This window comes from Asterias amurensis, chromosome 5, assembly GCF_032118995.1.
Source record: "Asterias amurensis chromosome 5, ASM3211899v1".
NCBI lineage: Eukaryota > Metazoa > Echinodermata > Asteroidea > Forcipulatida > Asteriidae > Asterias > Asterias amurensis.
The window spans coordinates 13,912,535-13,931,080 of NC_092652.1; the positions used below are offsets into that span (position 1 = coordinate 13,912,535).

General features: G+C 38.7%; 1 protein-coding gene across 6 annotated transcripts in view; it reads right to left on the reverse strand.

Moving 5' to 3' along the window:
• LOC139936943 (uncharacterized) overlaps positions 1-18,546 on the reverse strand; it is a 212,923-nt gene that overhangs the window by 13,655 nt on the left and 180,722 nt on the right. For 4 of the 6 annotated variants that reach the window (XR_011786037.1, XM_071931792.1, XM_071931791.1 and 1 more), the window contains exons 25-28: positions 11,136-11,245; positions 4,350-4,400; positions 2,248-2,352; positions 581-770 (exon numbers count right to left, since the gene is read on the reverse strand). Coding sequence is in view for 3 of the 6 variants with exons in the window: in XM_071931792.1 (XP_071787893.1) it covers positions 581-770; positions 2,248-2,352; positions 4,350-4,400; positions 11,136-11,245 (456 nt within the window). In the remaining 3 variants the exon portion in view is untranslated. Of the gene's footprint in view, positions 1-580; positions 771-2,247; positions 2,353-4,349; positions 4,401-11,135; positions 11,246-13,322; positions 14,393-14,770; positions 14,889-18,546 lie in introns of those variants that run through there. The other 2 variants (XR_011786039.1, XR_011786038.1) reach the window with 2 other exon arrangements.

Sequence of the window (18,546 nt, forward strand, 5' to 3'; positions counted from 1 at the left end):
GTGCATCCCAAGGTGGGGACAGACGAGAAGTATTTTAGTTTTGGGAAGTGACGAACAACATATTTTGAAGAACGGTGGCGGGGGACATTCATCCTCAGTTTGTAATTTATTTAACATTCTAAAGTTTGAGAATACTGCTGTGTAACCAATTCACTATTTTGCCGTTAATTGTAGAGCCTAAAATGGGCTAAGGATATTCATTTGGTTTAACTCGAGCTCGAGGGAGAATTGGGGGTTAGAATTAGTAAATGTGCAAGTGTACATATAGATTGATTGGTGCTGGAGGTGTTTTGTTTTATAATAAAGTAGTACCAGTGCAAGAAGTTGTCTTTCACGTATTATTTATTGTAGTTTGAATTCGGGAGGCGGATCGGTTACCCATTGTTCTGACAGTAAGGAATGGGAAATAAAAGAATTAAGTACAAAGAGGTAAAAGGGATATTTTTAGTGGTATTTGCACGACAACAAGTTAAAGATTTATCCCGTCTGAATGCGTGTCATGAACATGCACAAATAAAATGCAATGTTTGCATATTGTTTCTGTTTTTCTCTCTGTCCACATCTCTGACTGTAATCTTACCTCTGCAACCTTATTTGCTTCAACTTTAAGGTACTGTTGCTGTTTCTCTTGTTTTTCCTCCAGTCGAATTAATTGTTCAAGTGTGTTTTGTTTTTCATTTTTAACCTTCTGCAATTCCATCTTCAAATTTTCTTCATGGAACTTTTCTGTTTTTTTCCCATCACGAAGAGATCCTTCTATTGTCCACGAACTGAAAGTATAAAATGGAAAATTTCAGAAACTGGTAAGATAGTTCTCACATGATGCCACACTAATATGGGATGCTGTCACATTGATGGCAACCTGCATGCTGTCACAATGTAGATTAAATTGTGCCTTTATTTTGTTACTTACCTGCGGAGAGAATGAATCAGTCCTTATTTCAACTTAACATTTTACAAACTTAATGGAACAGTCTTATTAGCATAACTCAAACTAGTTTAGATTACCAGGTAATCAGGCCATTTTTCTTATAAAATATAGGCCTATGGTTAATTTGATTGATGGGAAACTTCAGCAAAAATACATGTACAGTATACGATAATGGAGTTATGACCATGATGACTGATTTTCTCCTCATTCCTATACAACAATCTCAATTTTCAAAACACCTTCAACTGACACTACATAGACTGAACCAAGTGCACAACAACCCATTTGAAGAAATTTCGCCGCCATTGTTCGGCCGCATGTTTATGCACGCAGCATAGGGCGATGTCCTATCCAGTCAGTATAATGGAGATCAATGGTCGCGCGTGATTAGCTGTTATGAGAGGCAGAAACAAGATGTTAGTTTCATTTATTATTAAATTGGCCCATCAACATGGATAGAAAATAACCAATAAATCGCGTACGGGACGAGTGAGTGGCGAGCGGCGAGGGGCAAAGCTAGCACACTGTAGCAGAATTTCGTTCTCAAATTTACTGTATATGAATGGGAATTATGTAAAGTGTGTTAAAGTTCACCTCGGTAAAATTATCAAGAACCAGGCCTCGGCGGGTTTAAACCACTAGTTTAAAACCTCTTCTCCACACATTGATTCCCTTAATAAAACTTGTACAGTTTAAAGGAACACGTTGCCTTGGATCGGTCAAGTTGGTATTTGAAAAGCGTTTGTAACCATTTGTTATAAAATGCATATGACTAGAAATATATTTTAAAAGTAGAATATAATGATCCACACAAGTATCACTCGAACTGATTGGTTTTCCTTTTACCTCGTCGACTAACACAGTCGGCTATTGGGAGTCAAAATTTTGACTCCCATAAATGGCCGATCGTGTTAGTTCGCAAAGTAAAAGGAAAACCACGCAATTTCAAGGCAAATTTGTGTGGATTATTGTATTCTACTTTAAACAACATCCTTCTAACCATATGCATTTTATAACAAACGGTTACAAACGCTTTTCAAAGACCAACTCGACCGATCCAGACAACTTGTTCCTTAAAGTAAATAAGACAACTTAAATGATTCTGGTTTTGGACTTGTTATTATAAATTGTCTTCTAGACCACCTAACTCTTTTACAGAACTCTGGAAAGTACATACACTGTACATGTACAGAGTATACAGTGTGTATGGTAAAAACAAAATTATATTATTTATTCTGATGCAAAGTTAACATCTCTTAAACAAAAGGGTATTCGTCATTTAATTCTTTCATTATAACTGTGAAAACAAAACATACCTTGTGCGAGCTCTTCCTCGACCAGCTCTGATACGATTCAGGGGGCGTGAATTTCCTACTGATTGCTTTTGTTGTTTAGATGTGACTGGCTTGCTGGTACCATGCCTTTCAGCATACAAAGACACATAAAATTTTGTTAAAAAACTTGTTTTGTTATTGTGGCCTGTACATTAAGAGGTACATTATGTGCGTGCATGCACTCGACATAATCTCTCCTTGCCCCAAAACAGTTGAGACAGTTTCCACAAAACAAGCATATAGTGCATACAGAACTTTTACACAACATTAGCCATTGGACCCTTTCGGTTCAGAAAAAAAATTAAAAGTTCACAGATTTACAAATAACTTAAAGGGTTTACAGAAGGCAATGGTGAAAGACTTCTCTTGAAATATTATTCCATGAAATGCTTTACTTTTTGAGAAAACAGCAAAACAATATAAATTCTCGTTAACGAGAATTACAGATTTATTTTAAACACATGTCATGACACGGCGAAACACGCGGAAACAAGGGTGGGTTTTTCCATTGTTTTCTCTTGACTCCGATGACCTATTGAGCCTATTTTCACAGGTTTGTTATTTTATATAGAAGTTGTGGTACACAAAGTGTGGGCCTTGGACAACACTGTTTACCGAAAGGGTCCAATGGCTTTAAGGCCCTGCACATCTTGACGTTTAAGCCAGCATATGCCGACCTATGACAATTTTGGCGAATTTGCTACATGTGTAGCGTACCTCGAATAAGTTATGGGTAAGTTTTGTATAAGTTAAGAGCATGCTGAAACACAGTGATATATGCGTTGTAAGGCGAAGTTGTCAAGAAATTTTGTGCATGCACACAATTTCTCAGCGTGTGGCTCATAAGTTCCACATAAGTTGTAGGTAAGTTATACGATCGTTGACACATGTTGGCACACATTACTTGTAAGTTAATAATAAGTCGACATACATCAAGATAATGGGCCGTATAATCAAAAACTAGCATTTGCTTTTACTAGCCTTTTACGTAAATCGTTATAAATAAAAATAGCTTTAACTTGCTAGGAACTAGTCGAGCTTGTAAGTAACAGCACTTGCGTGAGGGAATCTTCTTATTGACATGTAAATAAAACCAACCTTTTATTATTGTCCTGTAGCATTTACTTGTAGTCTTACAAGCTACTGAGCCGTATAAAGGCCAGCATTAGCAAAAGGTCGATAATAAAAGATCAGGCATGAGCACTTGCTCAAATCTTTATACATAACCTTTTTTTACTGGACTAAACACCATTTACTTAAACGGATTAGTAAATGGTCAGAGAACAGCACATTGGCGGGGTATTCAGGAGTAACAATAGCGGGCATGGACTCGTAGGCAATTAAAACGTTTTTTATGGCGGTAGTGGCTATGATGAGGAAACAGCCAGCCCCCCCATGCCAGAGCTCCAGAGATTGGTACTTTTAGAGCAACAAAGTACACAACAAAATTATAAGTAACATTATAGTTGGATCATTAGGCCAAGGGGAAAATAACCCTTTAATACTGACCCGATACCAAGCAATAAATGCAACACTGTGGTTTTAGTAGAAGCTCAAGCGATCCTCATGCAGTAGCGTGTAAAACTACAAGTAATATTGCTACAGGATGTTAGTAAAAGGTCGTTTTTATTTATATGTCTATAAGTGAAGGTAATCCCGCGAGCATTTACTTAAAAATCCAAGTAATTGCTTTTACTTACTGGTACGATCTTTTACTTATTACAAGTAAAAAGTTAGTCAAGTAAAAAGTTAGTCAAGTAAAAGATTATTTATAGAGATTTGAACAAATGCGTTTTACCACGCATCACTGAGCTCCACTTCCCGCCTCTATTTCCCGCCTTCATGCATTACCAAGCTAATCCGCCTCCACAGTACTTAAGCTTTCTCCAGAATACGATCAGAGCCTACTGATCGAAACGTCGAGTTGAAACCATGACTGTTGTTCAGAACCACCTAGAGATAGTCATTACATGGTGTTACCGCAAACCTTTCCATATAAAACATGTATGTCACTGAAAAAATCTTTGAGCCTTGCATGTTTACCACATTTTGACCAACACCCTATGTTGTTTTGCTATACTTACAATGATGCTCCAAAGCTGATTTTCTTTAAACTCTCAGGATCTGTTTTCACCCTGAAAGAAAAAACACAGTAAAACCAATTACATGTAACATTAAAGAAATGCGCCCGAATGCACCCAAATGATGATGATGTCTGATGGGTGACGGACAATATATTTTGGCTTCCTTGGTCCCCATCTCCACACCGCATGAAATTTGACGCACAAGGGTTTTTAATGGTGCATAATCCAAATTTGCTTGTTACTAAGCTCTAAAACTGCACAGTTCGTGAACAGACCAATTTTTGGGTAATTTTTGGTCAAAAACAGTATTTTTTTTAAAACATCTTTATTCATAGAAATATTTACCCATCGTTCACGGCAGTGCATGAACTTTCTCTGATCGGTTAATGTGAACGATGTCAATTTTCCCCTTTTCTTCCCGATAAACATTTTTTTATTGAACATCAAGTACACTGTACGATGCCATTTAATTTTGGTTGCTGCGACAGGCGTGTGTTAAATTTTTAGTATCACACACGCAGTCGAGTTGGATATGGGACGCAGACGCGCTATTTTGTTTGTATTCCACTCGCGCTTGTGTGATAACTTTATCGCAGGAGCCTGTAAATCGGCATACTTTTATTCAGGGGTTTAAAGCAATACACTGTGTTTAATGGTACAGTTGGGAACGAAAAATATTCATAAATACCTCAGACAGTTTCGCTATTGCTATTGGTGGAGAGCGCGTCACGTGGGGGTGTTTAAACCGCTGATGGCCAGTGCTTATAACCGATTGTGAGCAGAGACTTCGCGCTAGTCTTGATGCAAGACGTTTCTTGTTATGGACGATGCAGGCACTGTCGGTGAGTTGGCCGCGCTGTGTGTTCAAGGAAAACCAGCGAAAATGCACCAAGACTATACGTGCATGCGCCACGAACGAAACTGGAAAACACACGCGTACAGACGTTGTACATGTGCATGTAACATGTACATGTATACTGAACATACCATGGAGGTGGAAACATACAGAGCTCAAGTACTCGGAAACGGATAAATTTTACAGAGTTTCTTACTTTATTACGCCTTTTAACCAAAAAGGTATTTATAAATGGGAATCAAAGTGTGTTGAATCGGTATTCAACTAATGGTTTAAACCCGCCGAGGCCTGTTCTTGATAAAATTTACCTCGACTTCCTCTCGGTAAAATTATCAAGAACCAGGCCTCGTTGGGATTAAACCACTAGTTGAAAACCTCTTCACCACACATTGATTCCCTTAATAATGCTTTGAATGACATCACCCACATCGCAGGCTTCCGAGGATTTTTAGATCACTACTTGTCGCCGTAATTGTTTCTTTTCGAGATTCGTGCAGGATTTTCACCAAGCATCAACAAGTAATGGATTTTCAGTATTTTATTTCATACCTACAAACTTTCCAAAAAATGTAATTAAATATTACTTTCGTAGAGTCCCCTCATTTTTAAGCATTAACATATAAAAGAAAAAAGTTGAAATCACCGTCAAATCAATAACGTCTGTTTTCCTGTCCTTTTCCTTTCTGAAAAGAACTGTTGGTTTCAGTTCCCTGCTCTTCCCTCTCTCATCTTGTTTTCCTGTCCTTTCCCAATCTACCCTACTGTATCTCATCTATTCTTCACATGTTTCTTGTTGTATCCAATTAAACCTTATGTCAGTCATCATCATTCAGGACCAGTGCTTTAGTTGCCATTATTTAGCAAGAATGTCTTTATGTAGTTCGGTTCAACATATTTTTTTGTTTTGTTTTTCCTATTACTATAATTTTATTTGCAATTACATGTATTGTTATTGTTCGAATAAATAATAACAGTAACAGTAACAGTAACAGTAACAGTAACAGTAACAGTAACAGTAACAGTAACAGTAACAGTAACAGTAACAAAACAGTAACAGTAACAGTAACAGTAACAGTAACAGTAACAGTAACAGTAACAAAACAGAAACAAAACAGTAACAAAACAGTAACAAAACAGTAACAGTAACAGTAACAGTAAAAGTGGAGGCTGCGGTTTTGAGCAATTTTAGGTCTATATTGTATATTTGTTTTTTAAAAGTATCAATAATGAAGGGGAAAAAACACACAAATAATTTAGATAACAGGAATTATGTATTCACACGAAAAACAAGCTTTGATAAATTTTTAATGGCCACATGATCCTATTACCTGCACCTGTGTGAAGACATTATTGATTTTACGGTGATTTCAAATTTTTCTTTTTATATGTACCGTTAGACATATTAGATGCTCTTAAAACATGGGGGGACTCTACGAAAGTAATATTTAACTACATTTTTTGGAAAGAAAAATGGAGTAAAACACAAAAAAATAACATTTGAAATGAGTTTTGAAAGGATGACAGTATGGATATGGAAAGGTCTGCGTTACATCATGTAATGACTATCTCTAAAGAGTTGGGGCGGTTCTGAAAAGAACCGTTGGTTTCAACTTGACGTTTCGACCAGTATGCTCTGATCGTCTACTGGAGAAAGGATGACAGTAATTTGCTTTATCGAGTAAACGGTCACATGCTCTATACATGACACACATGAATCTCCTGTAGTCATGGTATTTCACGCCGGGGTTAGCTCTTGTCAATCACAGTGAGACTTGGTGTCAGTTAAGTTTTCCTTAATGGCTTACATGGTTACATGTGGTGTTCGTTCAGGATTCATATGAACAGTCTGTCACCTGTGAAGCTATTTATAATATGAAAATATTGAATCTAAGAAACTGTTTGGTTTGGATTGTTACCAAGGTTGACCAATAAGGATTGGTCTTGTAACTGAGCAGCGAAAGTTACATGAGCAGGAGCAAGTTTATTGTTACATTGCCACAGCTTACATGCATGTTTGTGAAACTTTTTTTCACCCACCTCCTCTCCCTATCTTTGGTAATACAACTGTATGGGGTCCAATGCTGTTGGTGCACAGGCATAGCTATTTGCTTTCATCAGGAAATAGTGGCTGCTAAGCAATTACTTGGGCATGTTGTAACAAAAATTAGTTTGGGTGATTTTTGCCCTTTTGGCTGTACATCATATTTTAACTTGTATGTTGTTGTGGTGGGTTTGTTTTTGCTAGAATTGGCTGCCCATAGCTGACCAACCAGTTGACCCTAGTCAGACCTTTTTGTGTGTATTGCAACATACATGTAAAACACGGGTTAGTGTGCAAGAATGTAGCATGCCACGCCCCAGAGAAAGTCATGCTTTGCTAAGTCTTTTTTTAATATTTATGATAAGCTATTTTAATGATAAGCTACACCATGGCTACATACGTTCATTCACTAGCTGAGCCTTTAGTGTTCTTTCTTTATACACGTACATTGTGTTTACCTGGGTCTCAGAAAGTTTAAAGACCCTATTTTCATTTCTCATGCTTTGTGATTTATATTAGTGAATTTGAATCCACTATCAGCTGACTTTAGTTTTGGTATAAAACATTGTGCTCAGTTTCACATTGAGGACTTGTGACTGGGTCACCAGAGTGTGAGCATCATGTCTGAATTCCAAGTCAGTGTTTTTATGGCTGGGTTTTCATGTGGTGACATGTGCTTGCCTCTACTTGGTGTAGGATGTGTAGTGTACAGCCGCGCCTTAGTAAGTTTACATTTGTATTTCTTCATATACCCCGGGTACGTTTCAGCCATGCCACTCCATTTTGTAGTGCCTTAATTCATATATGCTTATACATTGTTTTTCTGTGTCATGCGGCAGGGAAACATTTTTGGGGTATAATTTGGGGGGAAGTTGTTGTTGTGTGCTACAGGCTTTTTTAGCCCTCCAAATTCAACAGACGATTCGGCCTAGTTTTAACCCAAACTTAATTCTTGCAACATTGCTGCATGTACAGGAGACACACTGGAAGGAATTTGGGGTTCCTCTCCTGTTTATTCTGGTGAATTAAGTGTAAGGTTCAATGGTTTGGTCAAAATAGCGGCATTCATTGATTTTTAGTCCATACTGCCTCCCGTTTTTATTGAGATTTGGAAGTTTTTTTGTTAGTTGAATAAAAAGTCGCAAAGAAATTACCGTGACGACAACTGGAAACTTTTGAATCGTTACGAGTTAAAAAAGAATTGGCTTGTTCATTTTTCTTTTGGTAATTTATCTGGCCATTTTTTAAAAATAAATCCACGACTGGCGAAATTCCAGAGGGTTCCATTATAGTGTTTGGTGGCAGCGGTGGGATTTATAAAAACCCAAAAAACCCAAAAAGAGTTCTTGCTATGACCTCAGGAGGATATGATGTCATTGACCAGTTGAGCAGTACATTACGAATGCTAGAAAAAGATCTAGATGAAGCGTTATCTGGACATGGTTTGGCTGGAACGGGTTCCGCCCCTTTGCCCGTGGGAAATAGTCTAATATACTCCAGTCACATGTTCTTCCCCACAGGTAGATTCGGTGGTGCCAAAGGTAGAAATGCAGATGATAACAACAGAATATATTAGTGTTGATACGCCAGAGAATGACGTATCAACGCAAACATCTTGAGTTAGTTTTTCTCTGCCAGGCCAAACTCAAAGTTTGAGTGGGTGTGAACAGATTCCTGTACATCCTGTACACCAACTAATACTAATATAAGTGATACTAACTTTGCCGATTTTAGTTGTGACACAAGTTCACCCAGTTTGGTTGAACAATAAGTAACAAAACCTGTTGTCCAGCCTGACAATTATGATGGAAAACCACCATTTGAAGACTGACTTAGTCATATAGAATAGTAAGATTAATGGTTGGAACATTACACATAAAACTAGATTTCTTGCTGTGAAGTTAAGGTGTCCAGCATTACAGGTTTATACAGATTTGCCCTAGGCAATGAAACACAGTTACACCAAACTTGTACGTGCTCTCAAAGAACGATTTTGTCCTCGGGGACAAGTAGGTCTTTTCAGAGCTCAACTTAGAGTTAGGAGTCCTAGAAAAGAGAGTCCATACAACAGCTTGCTAGTGGTATTCGAAGATTGGTTATGAAGGCTTATCCTAGTGGCTCTAGTGAATTCCGGGAAGAGATGGCTAGGGATCAGTTCATAGAGACCCTGTGCTTACCTATGTAAGAACACAGGTTTGACGTGCAAAGCCCCAAAATTAAGGTGAAGCACTGACTTTGGCTCCAGAGGAGAAGCCATTCCTTCAACTGGAGTATAATAAAGACCGTCTCCCTAAACAGTTTGTGGCCACTACTAATCCGCACACAGCTAATTCATTAACACAAAAAAGTACCCAAGTGAAATCAAAATTAGAAAACAAGCTTAGAGAAATAGAACAGACATTAAGCGAGCTAAAAAGGGCACTTACACCCAACCCTAACCGCAACACTTCACGCAGTTTTCCTTTTCCTCGTTGGGAATGTAAGCAAGTAGGACACAGAAGAGCACAGTGTCCCCTACTTGGGCAAGCGACTCAAAACAAGCCCAGTATTGCCAGTCTCTTCGGATAAGGGAAACGACAGTGGACTGATAAAGAGGCCACTGCCCAGTCCCCAGTAAATTTTAAGGCCCAGTCTCCAGTCTCCTTTGTTCATGGTGATGTTCATGGTGTTAATGTGGAGTTTTTACTTGATTCAGGCTCGTCAGTATTTATTTATTTATTATTTATTTATTTATTGTTTATCCTGGGAAATCCATTCAGTAATACAACTCACTGATCTCCCATGGATCCTAGCCCTATATAGGACTCTTTCTCTGTACACAGGAACAGAGTCCTAACTATTAAGGCCCGTTTCTGGGGCGGAAAAATTTCACAGCTTCATAACTTAAATCTTACCTGCAAGAAAGCACCAATTTCAACAGATTCACATTCCATGGCAGCATATGTTTTTCTGCGGTGGGTTTTGATCGTAAGTTATTCTTCACAAATCCGTCAATTTCATGAAATAGTGCAGCTCCCAATGTTAAGTACTCCTCTCACAGTCTGCTGTGTGTACGCAAGACGCACGCACGACGCGCAAATTTTGAATTGTGTTGCGTGTTAAAGCTGTGCAGTCAAGAGACGGTGATCGAGAACTCATGCGTCTAAGCTTGCATCATGCGTCTTGCACGCGAATGTATATGCGTACGCACGACAACAGACAGCACTGTGAGAAAACGATCGAAACGGGAATTTGTTAACGTTGGAGCTGCATTATTTCACGAAAATGACAGATTTGTGAGGAATATATGAGGACCAAAACCCACCGCAGAAAAATATATGCTGCCATGGAATGTAAATCTGTTGAAATTAGTGGCTTGTTGCAGGTAAGATTTGAGTTATGAAGCTGTGAAAATTTTCCACCCCAGAAATGTACCCTGATGTCCAGGACGTCACTGTAGTACAATACAAAAGTGTAAGGCCGCCAGGGCTACACAAGAACCATCTCTGCCCTCACAGGTACCCATTTACCCCTGGGTGGAGAGAACCAATAAAGTGTCTTGCTCAGGGACACAAGTGTCACGACCCAGATTTGAACCCACACTCTGCTGAACAGAAGCACCAGAGCTTGAGTTCGGTGCTCTTATCCGCTCGGCCATGACACCCTACATTGGTCTCAACGATTTCAACTAGCTTGCTCTAGTCATCATCAGTAGACAAATATTCAAAATGTTAGGTACAATGTTGGAATCATAGACTCTTCCTGCCATAAGTATGCATTAATAAATTAGATAACTGTTTGTTGTACTTTAAAAAAAAATACACTGTCAATCCACATGTTTTGTGACTTGATGCAGGAAAACATGGTTATTAAAGGTAAAACCCTACCTGAAATGTTATCTGTATCTTACCCATGTGTGTCTGTCTGGATATCACATGAACTTGAATCACTTGATAGTTGAATGCCACTCTCTGGTGAAAATATATTGGCTGTACTTTTCGAGGTCTCTTTTGTTTCACACTGTACATTGTGGAAAAAAATATATGACTTTATAATCAATATGAAAGCCATTGTTAACTTTTTATAATAGTGAGACACCGAGTGTTTGTCCACAAGTATGAACACAATGGTATTCTGATAATGTTGATAACTACATGTATAGTGACAAAAGTTGCTATTTGGGTCAGGTAAGTAAATAATATCCAGAGGAGGGGACAACCTTGAAAAGATCTTTGTGCAAGGATGTGTTGCAGGTAGTCGCACTTGGCCGTCAAAAACTTTGTTGGACAGACGGAATCAAAGAACTCATGGACTTATCAATAAACGATGCTTATCGATCTGCACTGGATAGACAGAAGTGGAACTCCATCATAAACAGGGTCACAAAGGGTCAGCCATGACTCATAGGACGACGACGACGACAAAGTAAATAAATATTAGTATGGCTAATGAGGCAAGAAGATTGTCACAAACATTCAAAGCTTATATATAACTTGTTTTTTCTTCCCTTACACAAATGTGTCTTAAAGAAATCGCACAACATGGGTAAACAATATTGTTCAACGGCCCACACTTCGTGTATCACAACTTATATATAAAATAACAAACCTGTGAAAATTCAGGCTCAATCGGTCATCGGATTCGGGAGAAAATACAGGAAAACCCACCCTTGTTTCCGCGCGTTTCGCCGTGTCATGACATGTGTTTAAAATAAATCCGTTATTCTCGATATCGAGAATTGATCATTGTTTTAATATTTTCTCAAAAAGTAAAGCATTTCATGGAATAATATTTCAAGGCAAGTCTTTCACCATACCTTCTGTAAACCCAGTAAGTTATTTGTAAATCTGTGAACTTTTAATTTTTGTTCTGTTCAGAAAGTGTATAATGGCTTTAAAGTGCATTTACAGTGACTATGTAATTCCAATTTAAATCCGCTTTCAAAACTAGTAGCTGATATAACATTGATAACATTAAAGGACTTACTGTTGAATTAATGAATCGACAAAATCCAACAAAAATCTATTTTTTGAAAAGCCCGTGTGCTGCGAATCTGAAAAGGCCAAGGTCACAATTGTTGCCACATGATGGCACTTACACGAAAACAAACGACTGACTGTGTCTAACACCCAGACTCACACCACGTACACTGCAGGCACACCATATTGAAGCATTATACGAGGTGATCACACACGCTTTGACCGCTGCCTACAGGATACACACATGTAGGTCACAAGCAAGCATGTCTAATATGGAAAACTCTGGTGATGAAAATTGAGATAAAATCAGCGTACATGTAGTTTCTGAAGGGTTTAGTGACACATTTGCAGCCAACTTCATGAAACTTTACACTGGCGTAAGTCCACTAGACCACACTTATGGCGTAAGTTTGGGCCACTAATTTATGGTTCAAATCCATCAGTTTCACGAAAAGTTACGCCTCGTCTCAAGTTGCTCAAATTTGAAAGTTGCGCTAGCACTCAATTTTGATGGCGTGGGTCAGTATTTTATTTTCGCAAGTTAATCAACTGCCCCAGCACAATGTGTTTTGCGCTGGTAGGACCCTGCGCTATCCTTTGGCAGCGACAAGGGTTCAGTGTTTCCCGAAAGACACTGCATTCTATTTTTCAACAGAAAATAAATGAAAAACATCTTCATCAGCCATTGGTTTACAATTAGGCCTGCGTTCTACTTTAAATTTAATACTCTAGTATTTTTGGGTTTATGATATATTTTTATTTTATTTATTTTATTTAGTTTAAGTAACTAATTTTTAAAGAATGTTTTGCTCCTGTGGTTTTGTTTAGCTTAAATTTTGTTTACATTTCTTGTGGTTTTTAAACTGCCGTTTCTATATTTTGTGTTGTTTTTAAAAATATTGTTTACTTCAGTGGTAAGGGCCTTGAGGCCTGGCAAGGGGCTACAACAATTCTCTTTTGTTATTTTACTATTATTAAAGAAGTCTCACGTTTTTATGGGAAATAAACGGTTAAATTTGTCAAGATTTTGGGGGTTCATAAAAAAACAACTGCAACCACAAAATACAACTTCAGTAAAAACTGTCGTCTTAAATAATTTATTTGCCAATCGTTCCGATCAACAGACCCTAATCCATTTCACAAATCAATCCTGAGTTTTCGTTTCTCCATTATTAACTTTATTTTACCTCCCAAGTCAAAACAGAATTAAAATTTGTATACACAAAAGACAATTCAAATTAAATTAAATTTACTTTTTTAATGAACTTTCCCTTTCACCTATAAACATTCTTTTATTTATTGCTGCAACAAACAAATAAGTTGAACCCAACCAAAAATTTCACAGCAAATATTTATAAAAAAATGATCAAGAATTGTTTTATATCTACATGACGATATTATGTAAACTTAGCTTTCGGAGGATGAAATGTAATGGTTATCACAAAGTTTATCAAAAGAACAAGTTACCAAACTATTTTGAGAACATATTTTGATTTATTTAATTAAGGATTTGCAAATGGTTAAAGAGAAATACTTGACAGTAACAGTAAATGCATGGATAAATTGGCAAACTTGCTTGAGATATTGGTACACAACACATATTTTCAACTTTTGGATTGTCTAACCTTTATTTGTTGAGTAATACAGGAAAACAAAAAAAATATTGGAGTTGTTTAAAATCACTGCACGTAATGATATTCTTTCAAAAAGATTTACAGAACCATTTAAATTGTTGGATAGGGTAACACTATTTAAAATATAACTCAATAAAAATGATATGTTCAACACATGTACTACTAGTTGACCTATCGTTTGTTTTGAGTTATTTTTTAAAATAGAGTTACCAAGTTTTGTAATTTTTTGGCAAAAACATTAACCATCCTTTTATTAGTTTGGTGTTTAAACAATTTCAATTATTTTAATGTTATAAAGATGAACAATAAATGATTATTTAAATATAAATATTAAAATAATTATTTCCCCTTCACCCCTCATTAATAATAGTTTTCCTCTCCTCTGATATGATGAATGTCAAAACTCTTCCATAGAGTACTTTTGAGAAGAAAAACAGGCAAGAACCAAGAAGACACTGGTATCAAACCGACTTGAACATGTTTGGATACTTAAATATGTTTGGATGCTAGTTTTCTGTGGGTCCCTCTCTTGCGTTTTTGAAGAAGAGCTCTATCTAAACAAAAAGAAAACAAAACAAAAACCAAACATGTTTTAAAAAGGTTATGATGTCTGATTGTGTTTCGTAAGTGAACTATGTTGTCGTCGTGAATAGTCTTGAACGACACAATTGGTTAACCAAGCAGGTAGTCGCAACTATTTTATGTAGTAGTCATAGCGACTTGGCGACACGAATAAGCAATCAATAGTTGCGACTATGACACTAGTTGCAGTAGTCTCCCAAAACTGGCTTTATAATGTGAAGCTCTTTTTCTGGATATTGGCTTTGTTGCTTGATATTTTAACATGGGTGTAATGTTATAAATACTTCTCTAATTTTCATGTCATGTTGTAATTATTTTGAAATAACTCATTGCAAAAACAAAGAAAGTACCTTTATGCTGTACAAGAAATCGTAGGAGAGAGGTGGGTACGAATCATGGACAACATTCAGGTTGATGGTCAGATTGAGGCGTCTTAAAGGGTTCTTGACGGGTCTTGGTCTTCAGAATCTGCATGCCAACAAGATTTAAAAAAATAAAAATTGTAAGACTCAAGAAAGTCAAAAAACAAATACAGCAATAATAGTTGGCCGGTTCTCAAGAAAACTTTCCCCACCCCTAATATATCAATGACAGAATCAATTTGTTAATGTCACAAAGTGAATTGGTTTAGAGAAATTACTAGTTGTACATGTACAAAGTTAAAGCCATTGGACAATACTGTTTACCAAAAGTGTTCAATTGCTTTAAGTTTAATAATAATCATAATAATAACCAATACTTATATAGCGCATTTCACAATAACCATATTGTAGGATAATGCCTCCGCACTATTGTTATAGCGTCCTCAAGTGTTCATATTAAAGCACATGTAAACATGCTCATAAAGGCAGACATCTTGTCTCGAATACTCTCCAGTTATTCCCGAATATTACATGGTGGCAGCGGTTATCAAGACCCACATCTGACATGGAAAACGCCCCACGAACCCATTTACCCTTGCCAGGCAAGTTTGAAGGTGGAAACAGACCACACCAGAGTGAACTTTAGCAAAAATGGGTGAATAGATTCGAGCGGATTGAATCGCCTCCAGCCTAAACATCAAAGGCGACCGGGAACAGGTGAGCACTCTGTTATATTCTATGGGGGAATGTGCCGACGATATCATTGTGGCACTCGGTATTAAAGAGGAAACGGCCACATATGTTGAAGTTTAGGCAGCTCTCAATAAGCATTATGAAAGCAGACGCAACGTAATCGTCGAGAGGGCTCGATTTAATCAAAGTAAACAGCTGCCAAATGAATCAATCGACATATTTATCCAAGATCTGTTTAGACTGGCTGACAATTGTCAATATGGTGATCTTGAAGAAAGTCTCATCAGAGATAAAATCGTTGTGGGAGTACTAGATGATAAACTGTCTGACTCTCTTCAAACCAAAGCTGATCTCAATCTGACCAAAGCAGTCCAGATATGCCGCCAGTCTGAAGCTAGAAAGGATAGTCGTGACATAGTATGTGGTGACATGGCCACTTCTTCTAGCGTTGATCATGTTGCGAAACCTAAGGGACAGCCTCGCACCAAACAGTACACCCACGAACATGATTCAAAGTCACGCAGTTGTACATGTAGATGGTGTGGAAGAACAAGCCATCCCCGTCGTGACTGCCCAGCGAAAGATGCTGTATGTGACACCTGCTCAAAACCAGGACATTTCAAGCCAGTATGCTTAAGTGGAAATGCATCCAAACGCAACACCACAAAGGTACATGAAGTCCAGGATTCTTTCGACGATGATTTACCATTCCTTGGTGAAGTCACAAGTAACAGCGACTACTGGAGTGCTTTCATTACAGTCGATGGAAATCGCAACTGCTTTAAACTCGACACTGGTGCAACTGTCTCCGTCATCAGCGATACAGAACCATGGCTTGCCAATGTACAACTCCAGGAAACCACTCAGTTACTTTGTGGTCCGGGAGGCATGCCTTTACTAGTGACAGGAATGCTGACTGCTACACTGCAATACTCCGAAAGGAAAATCACTGAGCGCCTCTACGTCATTCAAAATCAGAGTTGTTCACTCCTCAGTAAATGAGCATGTGTCAATCTTGGCCTCATCAAGAGAGTGAATGAAGTAAAGCAGATTTCGACGCCGGACTTCAGAGCAGAATTCCCTGGGTTGTTCACTGGCCTTGGGAAACTTCAGACGCCATACCATATCACACTATGCCCCGACACCAAGCCAGTATGTTTGTACACACCAAAAAAAGTGCCCCACCCACTACTACCACAAGTGGAAAAGGAAATCCAATCCATGCTCAAACAAGGGGTTATTTCTCGAGTGACATCGCCAACAACATGGTGTTCCGGCCTGGTTGTCATTCCAATATCAAACGGTAACAATCGCATATGCGTCGACCTCACAAACCTCAACAAGAGCGTCTTACGAGAAATTCATCCGATGTCATCAGTTGATGAGAGCCTAGCGAAGCTTGGATGAAGTACAATATTTTCTAAGCTAGATGCAAAGAGCGGTTTTGGCAGATAACACTTGATGCAGAATCCACACTCTTGACTACATTCATCGCTCCTTCAGGCTGATATTGCTTCAACCGGCTACCTTTTGGCATCAGTTCTGCACCTGAGATTTTCCAAAGAGCCATGTCTCAAATTCTTGTTGATCTCAACGGTGTCGTCTGCCATATGAACGACACTCTCATTCATGGTGCCACACAACTCGAACATGATGCACGTGTGCGAGCAGTCCTGCAACGACTACATAACGCAGGTCTCACCCTCACCGAAAAATGTGAGTTTTCCAAACACTCCATCAAGTTCTTGGGCCACGTGATAGACACAGAAGGGTTTCACGCAGATAAAGGCAAAACTACAGCCATCGCAGAATATCCTGTCCCATCCAACATCACTGAGCTTCAGAGATTCATGGGAATGGTCAACCAACTCAGCAAATTTGTCCCTGGTTTGGCAGAGATTAACAAGCCATTACGCCAGTTGCTCAGAAAAGACACAATCTGGTATTGGGGGGAAGCCCAGCAAAGTTCTTTTCAACAAGTGAAAGATCTACTTCTCTCATCTGCAGTCCTGGCTCACTATGAACCATCCCGTCCAACCTTTGTAGCCACGGATACTTCTTCATCTGGAATTGGCGCTGTCTGCTTCAGACTCAAGACAATTGGAAACGTCACCCAATCTGCTACGCATCGCGTTCTCTATCCGACACGGAGAAGCGATATGCAGTCATCGAGAAGGAAGCATTAGCTGCAACCTGGGGTTGTGAGAAGTTCTCTGACTATGTCCTCGGTTTCCACTTCACTCTTGAGACAGACCACAAACCACTTGTGTCTCTCCTTCAGACAAAGGAACTTTCCAAGATGCCCCCACGTATTCTTGGTTTCGTCTTCGATTGATGAGATTTAGTCCGACTGTTCAGTATGTTCCTGGAAAGCTCCAGACTACTGCTGATGCACTATCCCGTGCTCCTGTTGGTACACCAGATGAAACCGACACAGCTCTGATATCCGAAATAGAGAATTTCTGTAATCACGTTTTGACTTCACTACCAGCAACTTCGCAACGTCTACTCGAAATAGTTGCAGCACAGAAATCAGACGAGGAATTATGCACACAGATCCACACTACTGCGCCAGTACTGGGAAAACCGAAGTCATCTCTCTATCCTCGATGATCTTCTTCTGTATGATGATCGCATTGTTATCCCACGATCCATGAGATTGGATATACTTGATCGTATCCATCAAGGCCATCTTGGTATCACTAAATGCCGAGCCCGAGCACGCACATCTGTTTGGTGGCCTGGTCTCTCCAAGAGTATTGAAGACATGATCTCCAAATGTGTGACCTGTGCAAAGCATCGACCAGAACAGCGTGAACCTCTCATGCCAGCATCATTCCCGTCACGCCCCTGGGAAAGACTGGGTGAGGATTTGTTTGAGTATCGAGGGAAAATCTACCTCATCGTCATTGACTACTATTCACGCTGGATAGAAATCAAGTCTCTCTCATCTGTCCAAACCTCAGCTGCTGTGATCCAAGCCTTGAAGGAAATCTTTGCAGTACACGGAATCCCAGATGTGATTATGTTCGACAATGGGCCACAATTTAGCTCAGCCTCATTCCTCCAGT